A 19485-nucleotide genomic window follows, 5' to 3' on the forward strand; every position below is an offset into this window, starting at 1 on the left:
GCCACCCCTGGTCAAGTCAGGCACAGAGGCCTTGGTACCCCTGGCAAAAGTCATGGTTCGACCCAGTCCCTTTCTGCCTTTGAGAGCCGCAGTACACCCTCCACCCTGCCAGGAGGCAAAATCACTCCCTGTAAGTCACTGCTGGGAAACTCTGCCAGAATCAGCCTCAGCACCAGTGGGAAAAAAGCTACTAGAAATTCAATCAACCTGGGTAACCTTCCTTCAGCAACCGGAGAGGATTTGAACATAAATCTGCATCTCAACCTCAACTTGAACCTGACTCCTGGTTTAAATTCTAGCCGGGGACTGGTGGACAATCCCAAAAATGGCAGCTGTGGAGCTTTGAGGAGCGATATTTCTTCAACTTCCACGGCCTCTGCTACATCACTCTCCTCCACTACACCCACCCCAGCACTTAGGGCTCGCCCTCGCATTTCAACATGTCCAAGCAGCCTGAGCCACCGCAGTTCCCTGGAGGTCACTTCAGGGTCTGGACCCACTTCTGGATTTGGGTCATCTGTATTCTGTCGCTCAGTAGACTGGAGCAGCGGTGCTCCACCTGAGACTGGGCCATCAGTGTTTGGTTCAAACTCTGGATCAGCTCCAGGGTCTCAGCGCAGTAGTTTGATCCAAGAGTCCAGCTCCAGTCCCAAGCTGAGCGAAGACTCCCCCATGGTGGGGGAGATCTCACGCCTCTCTGGCCTCTCTAGGGCTGTTGTGGTGGGATTGATGGAACAAGGTGTGGAGCTGGATATTGACTGCTTCCAAACGGATCCTGCAGGTGAGGTGAGGGGTCACAGTAAAACCCACCTGAAAGCCCAGACAGATCATTCACATGATTATACTAGACTAACTGACCTAAATCCCCAGAGACCCATACAGCTGTCTCTCAGTGTCACCCATTCTCCACAGTCTCAGTCTAGCCTCACCCCTCCTCTCTCACACTCCAGCAGCCCCATACACCCCTATCAGTCCATCCATATTCCCTCCTCCCACTACTCCTCACAATGCCACTACCAGCAGATCCCTTCGCCGTCTGACCTTCCCTCTTCCACTGCCTCCTCCCCTGCCTCCCACCCCACCACCAGGGGCCGTTCCCCTCCCCGGCCTCTCCAGCCATCCCCTCTGGGTGCCACCCCGCTCTCTGTTTTCCGACGGGATGCACCCTTCCAGTGCTCCCTGCCTCGCACCAATACAAGGAGCTCTCCTTTGGAGCATGGCGGTATCCAACCAAGGGGCGGCTCACTTCGGCAGAGTGGGGGTAGTGGTGGGTGTAAGAGGGTAGAAGGGGAGGGGCTTTATAGAGGAAAGCATGCCTCCCACAAGCTGATCCGGGCAGCCACAGTAAGCAGCTATGCTAAGAGAGAGGACCATAGCTCTGCTTGGGCTGGGGAGCAGGAGAGGGAGCGATCATCAGCCCAGACGCCCAGGAAGACCTCCAAAAAACTCTGGAGGGGCTTTGAGGGACGCATCTGGAGCAAAGAGTCCGAAAGCGAAAGAGAGGAGATGGACAGAGCTGAGTATGGCTATGGATGGAGGAGGAACAGCATTGGAAGCTGGAGGAGGGAGCATCGAAAGATGAAGGCTTCATCTAGCAATAATGACAGAAGGCCAAAAGTAGAAAACTCCCCCATCTTCTCAAAGAAAAGGGGGAAGGAAGATGGGGAAAGACGCAGCACCAGCCTCAGGCTTTCCAGGAGGGCTTTGTTCAGGAGTGAGTCCCAAGGCTTGCTGGTGTCTCGTAACATCGGCGAGGAGCCCACAAAGCGGGCACACTGGGTCTCCTCATTAGATGTGGGGCAAAGTGGCATGGGCCACAGCCAAGACGAAGGCATCAGATTGCTGAGAGCAAAGGAGGAAGACAAACGCCTGTCCTCCACCGCCAGCCTCTTTAACCTCTCTCGCTCTCAGAGCCTGGAAGGCAGCTGCCATTCCCTCTCCCCTCTCTCCTCCCCTTCCTTCTCTCCATCCCCTCCTTCACGGATGTCCCTACAGCGCTCTCGATCACTGAGGGACTTGGGGAGGAGAGTGTTTGGCTCCATGAGGTCCCTGAGTCTCAAACGGAAGCCATCCAAGAAGTGACACATGTACAATAAATAACCATCACAGTATATGCATTTTCCACGTGTTAAGTTCAAAACACCAGTGATTGATGATTGGTTGGTATTATATTTCATGTAAAAGGAAGTGCCATCATTTTAAACTTTCAAAGACATAATGATTGATTAGACAGATACACTGGTTTTATAATACTGGCCACAAGATATCTTCCAGTCCTTTAATCCACTACCAATATGATGGAAGTTCCTCTCAGGCACATAGTATGTAAAAAGCTATTCATTTTGCTCTTGGCTCACATCATTCATCTTAGTAATGTTTTTGTACATTTTTAAAGACACTCTTTTTATAGCCTCACAAAAAAAACTAGGTTCTGCAGCATAATTACAGTGCATTGCAGCCAATCGATTTCGCTGTCTCCCAAATTCTTTCCTCATTGACAATGCATTAATTGTGCACCCTACAGTAGCAAGCAAGAGTGCTGTAGGGTGCAGCATGGCCCACAGAGAAATGTCAGTGAAGAAAACTTATGTGACAACTTCATATAAGGGTGAATAATTCCTTTTAGGAGCTGGAAAGAACTACAAACCTTTTAAACATTGTATAAGTGTGGGTTTCAGGGGAGTTTTTCAGTGTGCTGTTTGCAAGGATTTAACATCAACAGAACTCTATTCTGGGCTAAAAGTAGCCCAATTTAAAGATATTGAATATGAACTCCTATAAGCAGAATAATCCTGTAACCATGTATGAATGTGTATAATGTACACTCCCCTTCTGCATGCTGCTCTGTGACTTGTTCAGTGATTATAGCTATTGTGAGAATGTGATAATCCTATGTTTATGGGCAACAGTGCCTCTGAAGTACAATCATATTGGCCAGATAATGACCAAAACCAAGCAAATACTCTTTAACTTGATATTGTGCTCAGGATTTTCAAATATTGAATGATTAAAATATTGAAGTTAGTTGAGACAAAATGTGGCTTATCATGGCTTACAATTAATAAAAGAAATATGTATAACTAAACGTGTACTCTGCCTGTATTATATACACTATTACAATCAAATTAGTTTAAAAAGGAGACATCAGAGCTTGGATGTTATTTATAAAAAAATATTTTACTTGAAAACTCACATAATCAACATTCACAGCACTGACCAGACACCTGTAATCATGAAGGCATAATCAGAACTTTGAGTAGTGCATGATGAGTCCCATTTTAGCTTTCAGAGGCATTTTTCTGAAATATCCAAACTGAAATACAGCTCTGCTTCTGTGTTGCTAGGAAACTAACTTTCCCATCCTCTTTCTATTTTCAGCAGCGACATCTTTAGTTTCCTATTGACCGCTTCCCAGTAGTCTGTATAATTACTGTTCTTACTTTCCTATGCTCACCTAAAGGAGACACAGCAACATTATTCAAGATGTGTCAACATTCTTCAGTTGGTGATCAGTTGAGGATGAACAGTCTCTCTCAGTTTGAGGCTTCATTTGGTGGGTTGAGCTGGCAGGCTCCTTCACCAGCTCCGTTGGTTTGGTTAATCCCTTCTCCGGAGCTGCTCTTCAGGCTGGTGGAAAACATGCCTCGGTACATGGCCCTCTCTTTTTGCAACTCTTGATTCAGTTTTTCCTCAGCCCTCTGCAGATGTTTCCTAACATTGGCATCTGAGACAGAATATAGAAGTTTTATTTTGGATAGGCATACTTTCCTTTATCCCACAGGTGAATGTTAGGAGAGAATCTACAGGATACAGAAATACAGAAATTCTGCCAGCTAACTCTTAGCAACAAAGACAATTTCCCAAAATGTTGAACCATTTCTTGAAGGTAATAAATAACATTTCGGAGACAAAAGCATCTTGACAAATCAAAAAAGGGAATTTTACTATTTTAAGTGGTATCAAATATGAAACAGAATATATACATTAACTGTCCAGAGAAGGAAGTCTCACAAATAAGAACCAATGGGAACTACGTACTCATTGGAGATAAATATCCATCTAAAATGATTTGTGAAAACATAACATACATATTGACATATTGGCCTAAGCCTGCTGTGCTGGCTCTTTTCTTACCATTAGGCTGCTCTCTGCAGGCCTGGGTGAGGTACTGTTTGGCAGTCTGTGCATCTCCCATCTCCAGAGTGGCTACTCCTGCCCTGTACATTGCTTTGACATCACCTGGTCGCCACTGCAGCACCCGCAGGCTGTAGTCCAGCACACGAGAATAGTCAACACTCTGTCTCTGCAGCAAACAGGCTGAAAGAAATATATTTGTACATTTATAACACCGTACCCAGCTGCCAATTTCCCTTGTAATGCAATCAATGGAAAAAGCTCTCTCATAAAGGAAGTCACCTCTTTGGAGCGTCACTGAATTGCAAAGGGATTTGTTGGTCGGGCATTTTCACATTGAAATGATTATTATGACTCCATATAAAACTATTAACTACATGGAACAACTTAACTTATACTCTGAATAGTTTTTTGAAGAGCTACAACTTGAATAGATTTTAACAGATACATTTAAATCAAAGCTAGTACTCTCCCCCCCCTGGACTTTGTATAGTTGTGATGTTTTATCTACCAGCTAAGTTGTTGTAGCAGTCCACTTGTGTGTTTCTCAGAAAAGCCTCCTGTTCAGGTGCGAGAGCAGGTATCTCAGGTCCAAACCCTTTCACTGACGCCATCACATCAGAGTCGAGGCCTCTGAGGACCAGCAGAGCTCGGTGATAACGCCCGATGGCTGGGCGAATGTTTTTCTCCCTGTAGAGAGCATTCCCTTCTGTTTTCATTTGGGCTGCTTCCTCTAGCAAAGTCCAAACCGGCTTTGCAGAGGTCTGTTGGTGTCCAGAAAAACTTGGTTCTGCTGCTGCCGCTGCTCCCTTCACATCCAGACTCTCATCTCTTCTCCCAGCCTCCATTTCTGCAGGAGAGCTAGTTAGCTGTTGAGATCAATATACAAATACTGGTTTAAGTGACCTTTATAATAGGCACTGGTTTTACACGTCAAAGTCTCCCAACTTTATGGAAGTGTAATACTAAATTGCTGGGATGCCCCTTTAAATTGGATATCTGACAGATTGACAAATCCACATTAAATATCAAGTTAGTCATTGTCATTATGAAACAGAAAACGCTACAGAACAATATAATGAAATTTAGCAAAATGTATTTTGGTGTAGACGTCTTCAATCCACATAATCAGTTCTGCACTGTATGAGGTGCACGCTGGTTTCAGCAATTAGCTACTCTGAGTTTAATGGAAGACAAGATAAGTGGGGTAACGTTAACGTCTGACTATTTCCATGCTAACGTTAGATAACTAATCTCTGCGTCGACCTGCCTCTCTGGTAAGTTAAGTTTCGTATTGATGTCTGAGAGAATTTCGTTAATATTGCAGTTTACTGATTGTCATTAATGGCATTGCTAAGACAAGTTAGCTTCTTCCGACACACTTTGAATCAAAACGCGGGTTCGGCTAGGAAGCAGACGTCATAATTAGAAAACTGCATTTTCTACATTTTAAACTGACTTTAACGAACGTCCAGTACCGTTTTAGCAGATCGTTAACGGTTTGTAGCTTAAGTTACAGCTAACCGAGCTAGCAAAGTTAATGTACCATGCTAACTTCACATATTCACACACTAGCTAACGCTCATTCTGTTCAGTTGAAGATCTCTACACATTTTAACGGTTTGGTACATTAAAGCGCGATGGATAAATTGTTCACCTTATACGCCACTGATAAGATAATCAGCGGACAGCTACTTCTTGCAGTCGACCATCATTCTACTGCTATAACGTACAGGCGCTTCCTTGTTTTCTTAAGAAGTGGTCAAAACTTCAACTTCACGCAGCGTTACTGCCTCAACAAGGCCGGGCCAGGAATTACCAGTACATAAACACTAAATATTCCCTGTCTTTCCCAATGGTCTTTCCTTGGGTTATGTATGTGCACTATAAACAAACTGAACTTTACGTTATATGTTAAACACACCTTACTTGAAAACCTTATTATGTTAAGTGGGGCAACTACATACCCATATAAGGGGGTTTACGCTGTACACTATAAAATAGGCCTAATACCTAATTCAACTTATTTATATAGATATCTATATAAAGGGCACTAGGTCTATAGATTTATCCAACAATTGCATTCATCCCATATTTAACTGTAGATTTATAGGAAGTTTCACATTTAAATGTATTTATCTTATTAAGGTATTTATTGATTGTAGTTCAACATAAAATTACACCAGTATCATGTACCAGTAACACAAGTCAACAGTCATTTAATCAAACCCCACTGAAATAGAAATTACATCAAAGTGGTGGAAGAATTCATCAAATATCTTACTAAAATAAAAGTAGCAATATCACACTGTAGAAATACTGTTACAGGTAAAATACCTATATTCAAAATGTTACTTAAAGTAAAAAAGTATAAGTAAAAAAGTATTTGCAACAGAATATACAGAAAGTAACCAAACGTAAGTCATCATCATGTAGAATGGCCCATTTCAGAATAATGTATGTTTTATTATTGGATTCTATAATTGACGCATTGTGGCATCAGTTTAATGTTGCAGTTGGTAATTGGTAATTGTAGTTACTTTATATACTGTGTGTTAGCTTGTAAATTTCCCCTCGGTATCAATAAAGTCTAATCTTAACTTATAATAAAACATAATAATATACAGTATTTGTTAATTATATTTTGTATTATCAAATAAATGAAGTTGAGTAAAAAGTACAATATCACCCTCTGAAGTATAGTGGAGTAGAAGTATAACAGAAAATAGAAATACTCAAGTAAAGAACAAGTACTTCAAAATTGTACCTAAGTACAGTACTTGAGTAAATATACAAGTTACCTTCTACCATTGCCAAAGCAAGTTTTATAAATTCACTACACATGCACTTGTTGCAAGGGATGAATTTTTACACCATCCTGTCACCAAGATTATCATTTTACAAAGAGAAAAGTATTTGGTATAAAAATAGAGACGTGATAAAATATCACTATACAAAACATGTTAGCATCCCATTAAACCGTTTTTCTTTCAATCCTGTCAATTTGTAGTAAACATTAATTCAGTCTCATTCTGATCTTCGGTTTTCTCTTCCTCGTCTGTTTTGGTGGTACCATTGCTCATTAGCATTAGGTTCTGGGTTGGTTTGTGGGTTTTCACTTTAAATACATCCCACCTCTCAGGAATCAGTCCTTTATTGAAGAGCAGTGAGGCCAGGGCGGAGAACAACAAAGTGGCAAACATGTTGGACAACATGCAGATCGTCTGAACAGGAGAGTGCTGGACATATATGCCATCCTCAAGAGTGCAATCTGGAAAGTGGAGAACAATAGGCAACCCTATCGATGGCTCGCCGCTCAGCACTCTCAATAACACTCCTACTAGCAAGCCCATGCCGGAGCCGTAGCCATTGGAGATGTTAAAGAAGAGGACGCAGATGAGTTGAGGGAACATAATGGTGTAGGTTATGCCTGAGCCCAGGATCCAGAAAACCATAATGCTGTTGTGTAGGAAGGTGAGCGCTGTACCAGCCAAGCCCACCAACACCACAGTGGCACGGATTACCCACTGGAGCTCCCTTTCTGATGCCTGCAGGGGGGGAAATGCCTGTAAGCTAAAACCGAAATAAAACACACAAGCTTGCTCTTCTCCTCAGGTCTCCTCTTACCTCAGCCCTGAGGATGTTCTTATAGATGTTGGATGTGAAGATGGAGGCGGCTGACAATAAAGCCGAGTCCGTTGATGACATCACGGCAGCAGCTATAGCTCCAGTACCGATAATGGAGATGTAGTGAGGTGTGAGGTGCTGCAGAGCAATGGGCAGAACCAGACTGGCCTCTCCACGCTCGTATGGGGACAGGGAGCCATACACAGTCGTGTTCCAGTCTGACACAAAAAATGCGGCATACATGAGCATAGTATCGCTTCTCTTTTCTAGTTAAATCCATTGTTGTACCTGTTGTACCTGTTGATGCTGCAACTGCTCCAATCAGCACGGATGGGATTCCGAGTATGAGCATGAGGGGAGCTGCAATAAAGCAGGTGATCCTGGCTGTGGCTGACGAGGCAGCTGACAGGGTCCTCTGGTGGAAGTCCTGATATCCAAGGTTACCAAAAGCCTAAGAAAAACAAACACTCTTACACTCTAGTAGCCTTTAAAGTGCCATCCACACCAAGAACAATAACTATAACGATGTGAGCATCCACACTACTGAACGATAATGTTCTAGAAACGGGCGTAAAGTAATGCCCTGTTTGATCCTCTATATATAAAAAAAGGAATAAATATTCGTATTTAACAGCCAGATCCAATTTGACTGACAAAATTCGGAGTTGGGTACAGCCCTATTGCACTCTGTACATTGAGGACAACAATGGAAATAGGTCTTGTGTGTGTCATTGACCATTAGTAGTTGTGTCACTTAACTTCTTTTTTAATGTTCACGTGACCAGAATCAGTGGAATTTCATATCACACAATGATGTCCTTCTTCTCACTACATGTCAGATAAACTGAACAGGAAGCCCTACATGGCGCCCAAGGGTAAAGTTTTTTTATGCATCCTCCGGCAGGCCATTTTCACAGCAGATGTTTTTGACTTGTCAAGGTATGGTCACATAACACTTCTATCCTATGACTATTTCCCATTCGTTTCAATTGAAGCCCTTCAGCAGATGCGCTCAGAAACACTGGTGCACTGTGATTGGAATTGGAGAAGGTATTCTAGCATGGTTTATCACTATTTTTAGTAAAATGTTGATGATCATTTTGATCAATATTTATTTACTTTATAGTGTGAAAAACACAGTTGTTACTTATGGCCTTACCAATGGCTCTGCTCTACTCAAGTCCCAGTAAGACATGACAGGGTTTCAGTGAGCCAGAATGACCCTGAAACTGAAGCAGCTTAATGGAATTCAGCCATCATTCATTTTATTATTTACAATGGCTTTTCTTACTGTGTAATATCAAAATAGTCCTTACCAATAACAAGAAATTATCAATCCACCTCCATGCTCTTTCCTTATCCACTGAACCAATCCAGGGGGCCTGGTAGGTGAAGTTGAAAGCAGTCTTGGTGATGTCAGCTGAATGGGCATTCATAAGGATGAAGGGGACACATAACCACTGCAGAAGAGACAATGAACCACTGACTTAAACATTTTAAAACATGCATATTCTCCTGTTAAGTACTGTAGGTGTGACGAGCAGATGTTTAGAGACTTGGCAGAATGGCCCCACAAGCTTTGCATAAGATAATCATAAGATGTTTTGTCCCTCAATGGAAAACTTTTCTCTTCCAACAACAGGGCAGGCTTCAAAATGTTTCTGTCAAATTGTCTTACAATAAGCTTTTGGAAGAAATTATTTTCTATGTAAGCGAGGAACTCACCAAACTGAAGAATATGAGGGTTAGCTGTATGATGTCGGTGTAGGCTACAGAGTAGAGGCCTCCCAGAAGTGTGTAGATGATGGCTACTGCAGCAGAGAGCCAAATGCAAACAGTATAGGGCAAATCCAGGATCACACTCATTGTTGCACCTATAAAAGTAACACAATCACATACATAATTGCTCATATATAAATGTACTACATTTATAAAATACTGCTCTTTCTGTTTAGCATGATAGCCACTGTGCAGTGTGCCCAATAGTATAACTACATTTTGATAGATAACATATAGCATTTTGCAGTTTCAGTGTGTAAATGACGTGACGTGAAATACTTGAAACAGACTACACTACAAGTATTACAGCCTAACAAGTTGATCAATACAGGTGATGCAATTTTGTTCTTTCAGATGGAGCGCTACAGTCTCCCGTCACAATAAATAATCTATTTGACAGGTTGACAGGTGATTGGGTTACATCACACGTATTTGTTTTAATCCTGTCAGGTATTGAAACATTTCAGCATTTTACCTGGTGATATACTGGCCCAAATACAAGAGCTTGTTTCTTTCCTGGGGGGTTACTTACATTGTTGCACAATACGAGGCTTGTTAGTTTATTGGTGGCGAGTTAAGGCATGTTTCACCACCATTTAAATAAATACACCTTCAGGAAGACAGGAACTTCAGAAGTTGGGATGGCACTACACTGTACTGTTTAATTCTAAATTCTCCTTGATCAAGATTTCATTAAATAATTCTGTGTAAGTCATCTAAATTTTCCGAACCTTCTTTAAATGTGTGAATATGAGTTGTGCTGCTTCAGATATTTTCCAGAAGTGTGACTTACCTAAACCAATTAGAGTTCCTGTAACCCAGATTATATCAGATATCAGTAGTGCCACAGACAGAACTCCACTTATTGCATTTCCATACTTGATCTGGAACGGGTCCATCATCGTCACATATTTTTTGTCTCTCATCGTCTTGGCGAAGAAAAGTCCGCCTCAACAATTGAATCACACAAAGGGAGACAAAAGAAAAGTTAGACAAGCAGTCAGTGCCTCCATATCAAGTACATGATATGTGTTGTCCCTGTGTCCACGTAAAACCAATTCAAATACCATGACATAATTTCATGCGACCAACCATAAAAACCTGGAGGACATCATACAACATCTGAAATCCTCCTCAAGCTGCCTTGGTATTCTGCCAAAAGGCTTTTAAAAAATTGTTTCAAATTGTTTGGCCTCAGATCTTCTACAGATTGTAAACACATCTTTTAGGTATCTTCCTAAAAGCATTGAAAACTGCAGTCACCAAACCACTCCTAAAAAAGAACAATCTAGACACATCACTAATGAGCAATATAGGTCCATATCAAAGAGTTGGTAACTATTTCCAATATACACTCTTTTTTATATATTGTTTGAAATAATTTTTAAAACCAGACAGCAATAACTAACTTATGGGCTCTGAAAAAGGAGTGAAAAAGATCTGTCATCTGTAGCTGCTGTAACCCTGTAAAAACACCCACCAATTACTGCCTTGTGGTCCGCTTGGAAAGTACCAATGAAATGCCTCCTTGCCCCACTGCGCTTTCTCTCAACAAATTGTCACTCCCATTGTGTAAAATATGGACGCATGGTCAGCTGCCTTTGGCGTTGTTATTGATGCTAAAAGTCTCCTTTAGAGTCATATCTAAACAAGCTTTGTCTAAACGCTCTTGGTCGGCACTATTTGCTGTCACTTTGGGTTTAGGAAAAGATTGTGGGTGGGCTTATAAAGGTACGTTGCCGTGATACGCGGTACAAGAAGAGGACGGTTGCGATAGGAAAAGAAGAACAGGACAAGAGGCCTTTCATACACCTCACCACTGATGGGCAGTAACGCGTTAGAAGTAACGCGTTACTGTAATCCAATTACTTTTTTCAAGCAACGAGTAAAGTAAGGGATTACAATTGCAAAAACAGTAATTAGATTACTGTTCCTTCGCCGTAAGCAGGCTGCATTACTTAGCCGTAATTTTGTTTCGTGACAATGACGTATGAGCGCCGCAACGTCAGTGGCAAGCACCGACATGTGTAGTGTTGAACAAGAAATAACATGGAGCGCGGGAGAGAGCAGGACCATGCAGTGTTTAATTCTTGGAAATACCGACATTACTTTGAGTTTGACTCGGTTAAAGGTGACAAAAACATCAGCGTCCGCTGTACACTCTGCATGGGAAGAAAACTTTTATCTACAGCGAAAAATTCCACCTCAAATCTGAGCAAGCACCTAGCAAGCCAGCACAGGAATGTGAAACTCACAGAAAAAAAAACTGAACCCCCAACTGACATGACCGCTGCGGCTACATCTAATTCCACCGGGCGAACCTCCGAGGGCCCCTCTCCTGCTAAACGGGTGAAAATAGACTTAAAAGCGATAGGACTCAGTGCCGCTGAACTGAAGAAGCTCGTCGCTGGCTATATTGTTGAGGACATGCTGCCAATTTCCACTGTTGACTCTGAAAGATGATGGAATATGCAGAAAGAATATAATTAGGCTGAAAGGTCTATTGCTTTATAGCGTATTCAGGTCGTGCATCATGTTTTTGAAAAGTAACTTAGTAAAGTAACTAATTACTTTTGAAAATAAGTAATCAGTAAGGATTACTTTCTTGGAGAAGTAATCAGTAACTAATTACTATTTCCAAGTAACACTGCTCCTCACTACCATTGTTGCTCTTAATACTACGTCATCTTCAGGCACCGCAGAGCTGCTGCTCTGCTGGGTGCGTTTTATACACACGCTGAAGGGTGCTTTTTGCGTTGTATCTGACGCTGAGAGCCACTGATCAAGCATCCGTATTTTACGAGTTGAGAGTGAGAACGGGTTGGTTCTCTACCCCTACTGTGTACGAGCCTGAGCTCAATGCACATCGTTGCCGCCAGAGTTACTGCAAGTCTACTGGAGAATGAAGGAGAAAACTCAGCAAAAGTTGACCACTGCCATGGGTTGAATGAGACATGAAGTAGTTTTGAAAAATCTATATTAAACACATGATGCCATTTTTATGATGCCTTAAAAACTGTCTTACCAACAATGAAAGACAGGGCTGCTGTTACCGGTACGACAGCCCAGGTCAGACCCATGGTTGGAGTGTACACTACCTCTGTCATACCAATGATGAAGCCCCCTCCAACAAATGTAGCTGTAGGAAGCCCACACACACACACACACACACACACACACACACACACCATCACTGATCACATTGTAACCCTGTTTAGGCTAAACTGGCCTACTATTATCAATTAGTTATTATCAATCAGTTATATTAATAACTCACTGTACATTTGAAACACCACATAAAACTATATGTACCATAAAAGAAATAAAAAATGAGTCTAAGATCAATAGTCATGTTTCCATCAACATATTTTTAAGCAAATTTTGAAGTATTGCATTAGAAAATGTTGATGGAAACGGCGAAGTTCGAGAAAACTTCCTCAAATTCGCAAAAAAGTTTTTACGCTCGCTTGAGGTGGTTTTTGCCTTTTCTGAAAAATAGTTTATGCGCAAAATAGGAGATGGAAACAGCTTTGCCAAATAAGTTGTGACGTAGCAAACATCTAACTCACGTGACTATAGTCCCGGTATCCACCGGATGAAGGATCAGGATATAGGTCCCATCCAGTGTGCCGTACACTTGTGGCACAAGGTACGTAGTTCAGTTGCGGTGCGCTATAGCCTGTGCCTCAGCCATGTCGGGGAAATTGACGAATTGGTTCAACAGATTGAAATCGTATGGCCCTGCACACCGCATATACACAGCGGTGAACGCTTGTCTTACTGACACCAAATGTCTCTGCTACAACCCTGTATTCTGCACAGTTGGCCAACTTGTAAAATGCTACCTCTCTGCATTTAGCCAAAGAACTTTAGCTTCTAAACTCTTTGCGTAACAACCATGCGTAAAGTCAACTTGCGACAAAACTACGCTTTACGTAGTCTAGTTTATTCGCTCTAAATCAGTAAATGGAAACGCTTCTAATTCACATTTTCTTTTTTTCTTCTTTTTTTGCGACATTTTAAAAGTTCGCTTAAAATTCGCTTGACAATTAGATGGAAACATGACTACTGTTAAAGGTCCCATGGCATGAAAATTTCTCTTTATGAGTTTTTTTTTAACATTAATATGAGTTCCCCCAGCCTGCCTATGGTCCCCCAGTGGCTAGAAATGGCGATAGGTGTAAACCGAGCCCTGGGTATACTGCTCTGCCTTTGAGAAAATGAAATCTCAGATGGGCCGATCTGGAAGGTTACCTCCACTTTCTCTGCTTTGCCCGCCAAGAGAATTTGGCTTTGATTTCCCCCAGTTTCTGGGTATGTTGTAGAGCTTATTTAGACAGACGTTTCACACTCATTTTTAACTCAAAATCATCAAAAATATCGACACAGTTTAGAGCGCAAAGAACTGAATGTCTGTCCAACACGCCCGTCACAGTAGGCGTACTTAGGGACCGTCGTAAAATTGCAACTCCACTCATTTTAATCTTCATTAACTTTTTTGTTTTACAACATAGACATCTCAAACCACTTCCATTATAGAGAGGGAGAGCCATTAAACATTTCACACTTGTGAATTAGTAAAAATAAATAAATGTAAATAAAGATGTAGGTTATAGTTACCAATAAATATGGTAGTTTCAACCATTTTCTAATTAATGAATATATTGACATTAAACCACCTGTAATATGTCTCAGTCATCCTCCCAGAACTTTCACAGCTGTTAGTTTGTGAAAACATATTTAGCAAATCCTGTAGTATCCTCATCAGTGACCTATTGTCTCTAAAATGCATATTTAAAGCTTTTTAATTTAATGGCATGCTCATTTTTGACTATAATGACATCAAACCACATGTAATATGTCTCAGACATCTTATCACAAGTGTGAAATGTTTAATGGCTCTCCCTCTCTTCAATGGAAGTGGTTTGAGATGTCTATGTTGTAAAACAGAAAAGTTAATGAAGATTAAAATGAGTGGAGTTGCAATTTTACGATGGTCCCTAAGTACGCCTATTGTGACGGGTGCATTGGACAGACATTCAGTTCTTTGCGCTCTAAACTGTGTCGATATTTTTGGTGATTTTGAGTTAAAAATGAGTGTGAAACGTCTGTCTAAATAAGGTCTCCAACATACCCATAAACTGGGGGAAATCGAAGTATTGACACGGAGCTATTGAAGGTAACATCCGCGAAAACCGGCGAATATCAAATATTAAACTATCTTCACCGCGGTGCTGAACTTCGGGAAAGAGACTTCAGATACAGTATTAGGGGACCACTAAGGCCTATATAAAAGCATCCAAAAAGCAGCATGTTATAGGACCTTTAACCCTCTAAGCCATTTTTTCCCAAATATTTGGGTCGCCTGATTTAATTTTTTGTGTAATAATAATGCTTGTGTAACCTCAACCCTGTAATACACAATCAAGTTATAGACATCATTTTGTTTTCAGGACAACCTGGGCTATCAGGATATGTATGCTGCAGGCATGTCACATGAATGTATAAATTGATCACTGGATTCTATCCAGTGAAACATTTCTTACAAAACGATGGTGTGCAACTGTAATAGTCACGTTGTTGTCTGTAGATGTGTTAGACTTGCAATACTTAACCAACAAAAACGTTGACATCATGACTATACGATCTATATAAATAAAGCATAACTTGCATCACAGTGGAATTCAACATGCACCTTATTGTGATGAATAGCTTTAATTTAATGATTTTAGGTGATGCTCACCTGTCATGGTGAAGACTCCCACCACCATGCTAATCCCTCTGTTGCCCAGCAGGGTGATCTCTGTCCGGTCCGCCTGCATGCTCTTCTGCAGCCTCCTGGACTTCATGGAGGCCCAGATGCCGGTGCCCAGCACCAGCAGGTAGAAGAGCACCATCACTATCAATCCTGGGACGTTCAAGCTCATCGTGCAATGACTGACTGACAGACTCCCACTGCCTCCCTTAAACCTAATTATTATGTGTTGAAACTTGTTGAAACAAGCAAAACAGGGTTTTAGTTAGTCTGCCCAATCAAGGAGTTGTCGAAAGCTGAGCAGAAAAGAACAAGCCCTTAGGTGTTTTTCATTTTGCATTCATTCATTCGTTCTTTCATTTCATTGTGATACAACAGACCAAACTATCAATTAAATTACTATAAGGCTGATGAGTCAAAACCAGTTGAAATCTGAAGACATGTAACAAATGTATTTATATTTATTTTCAGTGTATATGCATTTTATTAGTCACTTTGAATTATTTTTTAGTTTGTTTTGCTTTTACTGTAACCAATGATTACATACATACAGTTCATACATACATACGTGTGTGTGTGTGTGTGTGTGTGTGTGTGGGTGTGTGGGTGTGTGTGTGTGTGGAGTCAGTGAAACTGCCGTGGTTAACAGGTCGGACCAGGCGCCTGGGTAACAGGTTAGACTAGAAATGGGCACTCTCTCAGTACGAGTAGATATAAAGAATAACTTTTGTTGTGAATTTACTGTTTCAAAATACATATATGATTTTTGACATGTGCCCCCATGCCAAATGAGGCAATTCTTGCATTCAGGTGTGACTTGTGTTCTGCGGTCAGTAAGTGACCGTCACATCTGCTCTGAATTTTGCACTAAAAAGACATTTCATGGCAATGCATTTGTAATCTTGTTTGACTGGACAGCTTCTTTTTTGACATAGCAGCATTAAAACAATGTGTGTAAATTATAGCTTTAAATCAAAATGCTGGGCCCTTTCAGGAGGGCTGCTATATAATTTGAAATCCCTCCTCAGCCACATTATTTGTAACAAATTGAAGGCATTTTAAAACTTAAAACACACACACACACACACACACACACACACACACACACACACACACACACACACACACACAGAGATTTACTTGGTGAAGCACATGTTCCACTGGAAAGGGATGGAAAAAGGATTTAAGGATATCCTCCAGCTACCGCGTCATCAATTTATGACAGACAAGATCAATTTCAAAATGTAGGAAGGATATATATATATATACTGTATATATATATATATATATATATATATATATATATATATATATCTCAGATATATCAACACAAACCTGTCTGCTGCCTATATAGTGTTTAAATCAGGCCCGTATTAAGACAATGTGGTGCCCCTGGGCACTATACCTCAAAGGCCACCCTCCCCCCCTTTACTTGTGCTGTCCTCCTGGCAAAAATATCAGACATAATCAAGGGGATTTCTCAAATGTAATTTACTAACTTGTCCAACTACATACATGTTGGCATATGAGCAGTGAGCACTTTATTCAAATGTCTCAATTCAAAATGTCTATCAATTCAAAAAGCCAAAATCAATACTATATATTGCAGCATTGTGGGTCGGTCAAATATGTATTTTTCCAACTTTATTTCACGGGCCCTGAAAGCAACTCCTCTGATTGTTAAAAAACTTTCAAAAGCATCATGGGAAAGCTAAAACTGCTTTAGCATCATAGCTAACGACAATACAAGGACCTAAAATGAATAAGATATGGACAAAAGAAGACTATCAATATTAGATTGAAGAATATGGATTCATTGCACAAAGTCCTCTGAAAGAAATACAAGTTCTAGGAAAAGAAGCGCAGACTGTGGACTGGTCTTTTACACTTCTGCTTACTGAATAAACTCACAAAGCATACCCGTTAGTGTTGACGAACTGACCGAAGAGGCGATTAATTAACCCGACTTGTGTCACTGAACTGGGAGAACGAGTTCCATACGTCAATGAACCGACTCACTCCTGTTTTTTTCCTGTTTTTGTCTTTCTCACAGCAGACATTTTGACTTGTCATAGTAGGAAAAGCACAGCTGAAATTGATAACCTTAATGATGGCTCAATTCCTTCAAGTGTCCCAGTAAGCTATTTCAGTGAGTCAGCGTGCACAATACCAGGGCCTCTCCTAAGTGGAATGCAGCCATCATTTTTCTACTATGACATGTCAACATGTCTGCTGTCAAAAAGGTCTATTCGTGCTGTTGTGTGCATTGACATATATACAATGGCCAATAGACCCCGTTGCTCTGGACGGAGACCAGTGAAGGCTATTAGAAGCACTTTTCCGGGGATCACTTGCTTTACTGCGCAGCCTCCAACTGACAGAGACAACGTAAATGTGACGTGAGCAACGTGTCTGAAAGTTGTAAGTCTTCTGGTAGCTGTGACAAGAGAAATCTCAATCATTTCCAATCTTACAGAGACGGAGAGTGTAGGTATATGTAAGGAGATAACATAGACACAGGCTAATTATTGCTAACTAACATGCTAGTTAACATTAGTAATTAAACCTAAACAGCTAATGTAAGTCAAAACTGCCTGCGAGCTTCTCCTGTACTGTACGGTAATTCCTCTACTGTGCGACAGTAAGTCACTTGGTTATGACACAATCCTTAGCTTATTTTTACAAAAACGTCTGCTACGGAGCTATAACGTGAGGTACAAGGTAATAGAGCCTTTTGTACATTGTTGTGTTTCTTTATAAAAAAAAAATGGACAAATAGAGTCTTTAAACGCTTCAGATGTAAAGTTATTCGCAGTCAAGTGACGTAAAAAAAAAAATGGCGGTCAGTGTAATGCTAACAAGAGGTGATCGCTTTGTAGCAACAAAATGGCGCCATCGGAGGTTCGCGTTCTGAAGCGAAGCTTACCCCCTTGGTTGTGTGTAGCCTGTGTGTAGCTGGTATTCTTCTGCTACTGTGTGTGTAGTAATCTAGCTCATTAGCGCCTCCACTGGAGTGGTGGTGGTAGAATCTGAGATGAAATGAGCTACCTAGACCCAAGGGGGTAAGCTTCGCTTCAGAACGCGAACCTCCGATGGCGCCATTTTGTTGCTACAAAGCGATCACCTCTTGTTAGCATTACACTGACCGCCATTTTTTTTTTTACGTCACTTGACTGCAAATAACTTTACATCTGAAGCGTTTAAAGACTCTATTTGTCCGTTGTTTATTTCTTAAGAAACACGACAATGTATAAAAGGCTTCATTACCTTGTACCTCACGTTATAGCTCCGTAGCAGACGTTTTTGTAAAAATAGGCTAATGATTGGGTCATAACCACGAGACTTACTGTCGCACAGTAGAGGAATTACCGTATAGTACAGGAGAAGCTCGCAGGCAGTTTCGACTTACATTAGCTGTTTAGGTTTAATTACTAATGTTAACTAGCATGTTAGTTAGCAATAATTAGCCTGTGCTTATGTTATCTCCTTACATATACCTACGCTCTCCGTCTCTGTAAGATTGGAAATTATTGAGATTTCTCTTGTCACAGCTACCAGAAGACTTACAACTTTCAGACACGTTGCTCACGTCACATTTACGTTGTCTCTGTCAGTTGGAGGCTGCGCAGTAAAGCAAGAGATCACCGGAAAAGTGCTTCTAATAGCCTTCACTGGTCTCCGTCCAGAGCAATGGGGTCTATTGGTCCATTATATTTATGTCAATGCCTAGACCCAGACTGCACACCAGGCTACTGAACGACACCAAATGTAACCGTGCAACCGGCCGGCCCGCTCGAGTCTAATGTAATAAGCGGTGTCTTGGTTCTCGGCAAGTTTGAGTTATTAACCAAGCCTAGTTTCTGGTGCATCTTAGATGATTGTGTTCATGGCAATTCACACATTATCGATGGGGAAGTACATCACATACAAATACACGTCATGTTATATTGGTTTATGTGAAGTTAAATGTTAGAGAAGTGAATGTTGCTACATGTTAGGTAAGCTGTCACGAGGAGACCGCGCACCAGCACTATTATTATTATTATTGTGAAATTAGTGTTCATAAATGAGTAATGTATGGTCTTTCAACAATTTCAAGTGAATAATATAACAATTTACGGAAAATATTGTTAAAGCTTGTGTCATATGGTGCCCCCCCACTGGTTGTGAATGGTTGGTGCCCCTGGGCA

At 41.2% G+C, this 19485-nt stretch overlaps 3 protein-coding genes across 3 annotated transcripts in view; 1 reads left to right on the plus strand and 2 right to left on the minus strand.

Moving 5' to 3' along the window:
* The window catches only part of LOC114562792 (uncharacterized), a 16234-nt gene extending 13200 nt beyond the window's left edge, over positions 1-3034 (plus strand). Inside the window, exon 4 of the mRNA XM_028589393.1 lies at positions 1-3034. This exon is cut by the window's left edge and continues 443 nt beyond it. Within this exon, the coding sequence (XP_028445194.1) occupies positions 1-2082 (2082 nt within the window). The 3' untranslated portion in view covers positions 2083-3034.
* A 122-nt stretch (positions 3035-3156) lies between these two features.
* On the minus strand, positions 3157-5958 carry ttc9c (tetratricopeptide repeat domain 9C). Its single transcript, XM_028590274.1, has 4 exons — positions 5792-5958; positions 4646-5003; positions 4135-4317; positions 3157-3724 (listed from the first exon to the last, which is right to left on the minus strand). Exons 2-4 carry the CDS (start codon positions 4980-4982, stop codon positions 3534-3536), a joined length of 711 nt encoding a protein of 236 aa, XP_028446075.1. The 5' UTR covers positions 4983-5003; positions 5792-5958; the 3' UTR covers positions 3157-3533.
* Positions 5959-7133: 1175 nt separating this feature from the next.
* On the minus strand, positions 7134-15467 carry LOC114563388 (high affinity choline transporter 1-like). Its single transcript, XM_028590247.1, has 6 exons — positions 15284-15467; positions 9487-9635; positions 9078-9221; positions 8059-8212; positions 7762-7979; positions 7134-7682 (listed from the first exon to the last, which is right to left on the minus strand). The coding sequence occupies exons 1-6, from the start codon at positions 15465-15467 to the stop codon at positions 7134-7136; spliced, it is 1398 nt and encodes a 465-aa protein (XP_028446048.1).
* Between the last annotated feature and the right edge of the window lie 4018 nt (positions 15468-19485).

The sequence above is a fragment of the Perca flavescens genome, chromosome 10 (genome assembly GCF_004354835.1).
Source record: "Perca flavescens isolate YP-PL-M2 chromosome 10, PFLA_1.0, whole genome shotgun sequence".
Taxonomy (NCBI): domain Eukaryota; kingdom Metazoa; phylum Chordata; class Actinopteri; order Perciformes; family Percidae; genus Perca; species Perca flavescens.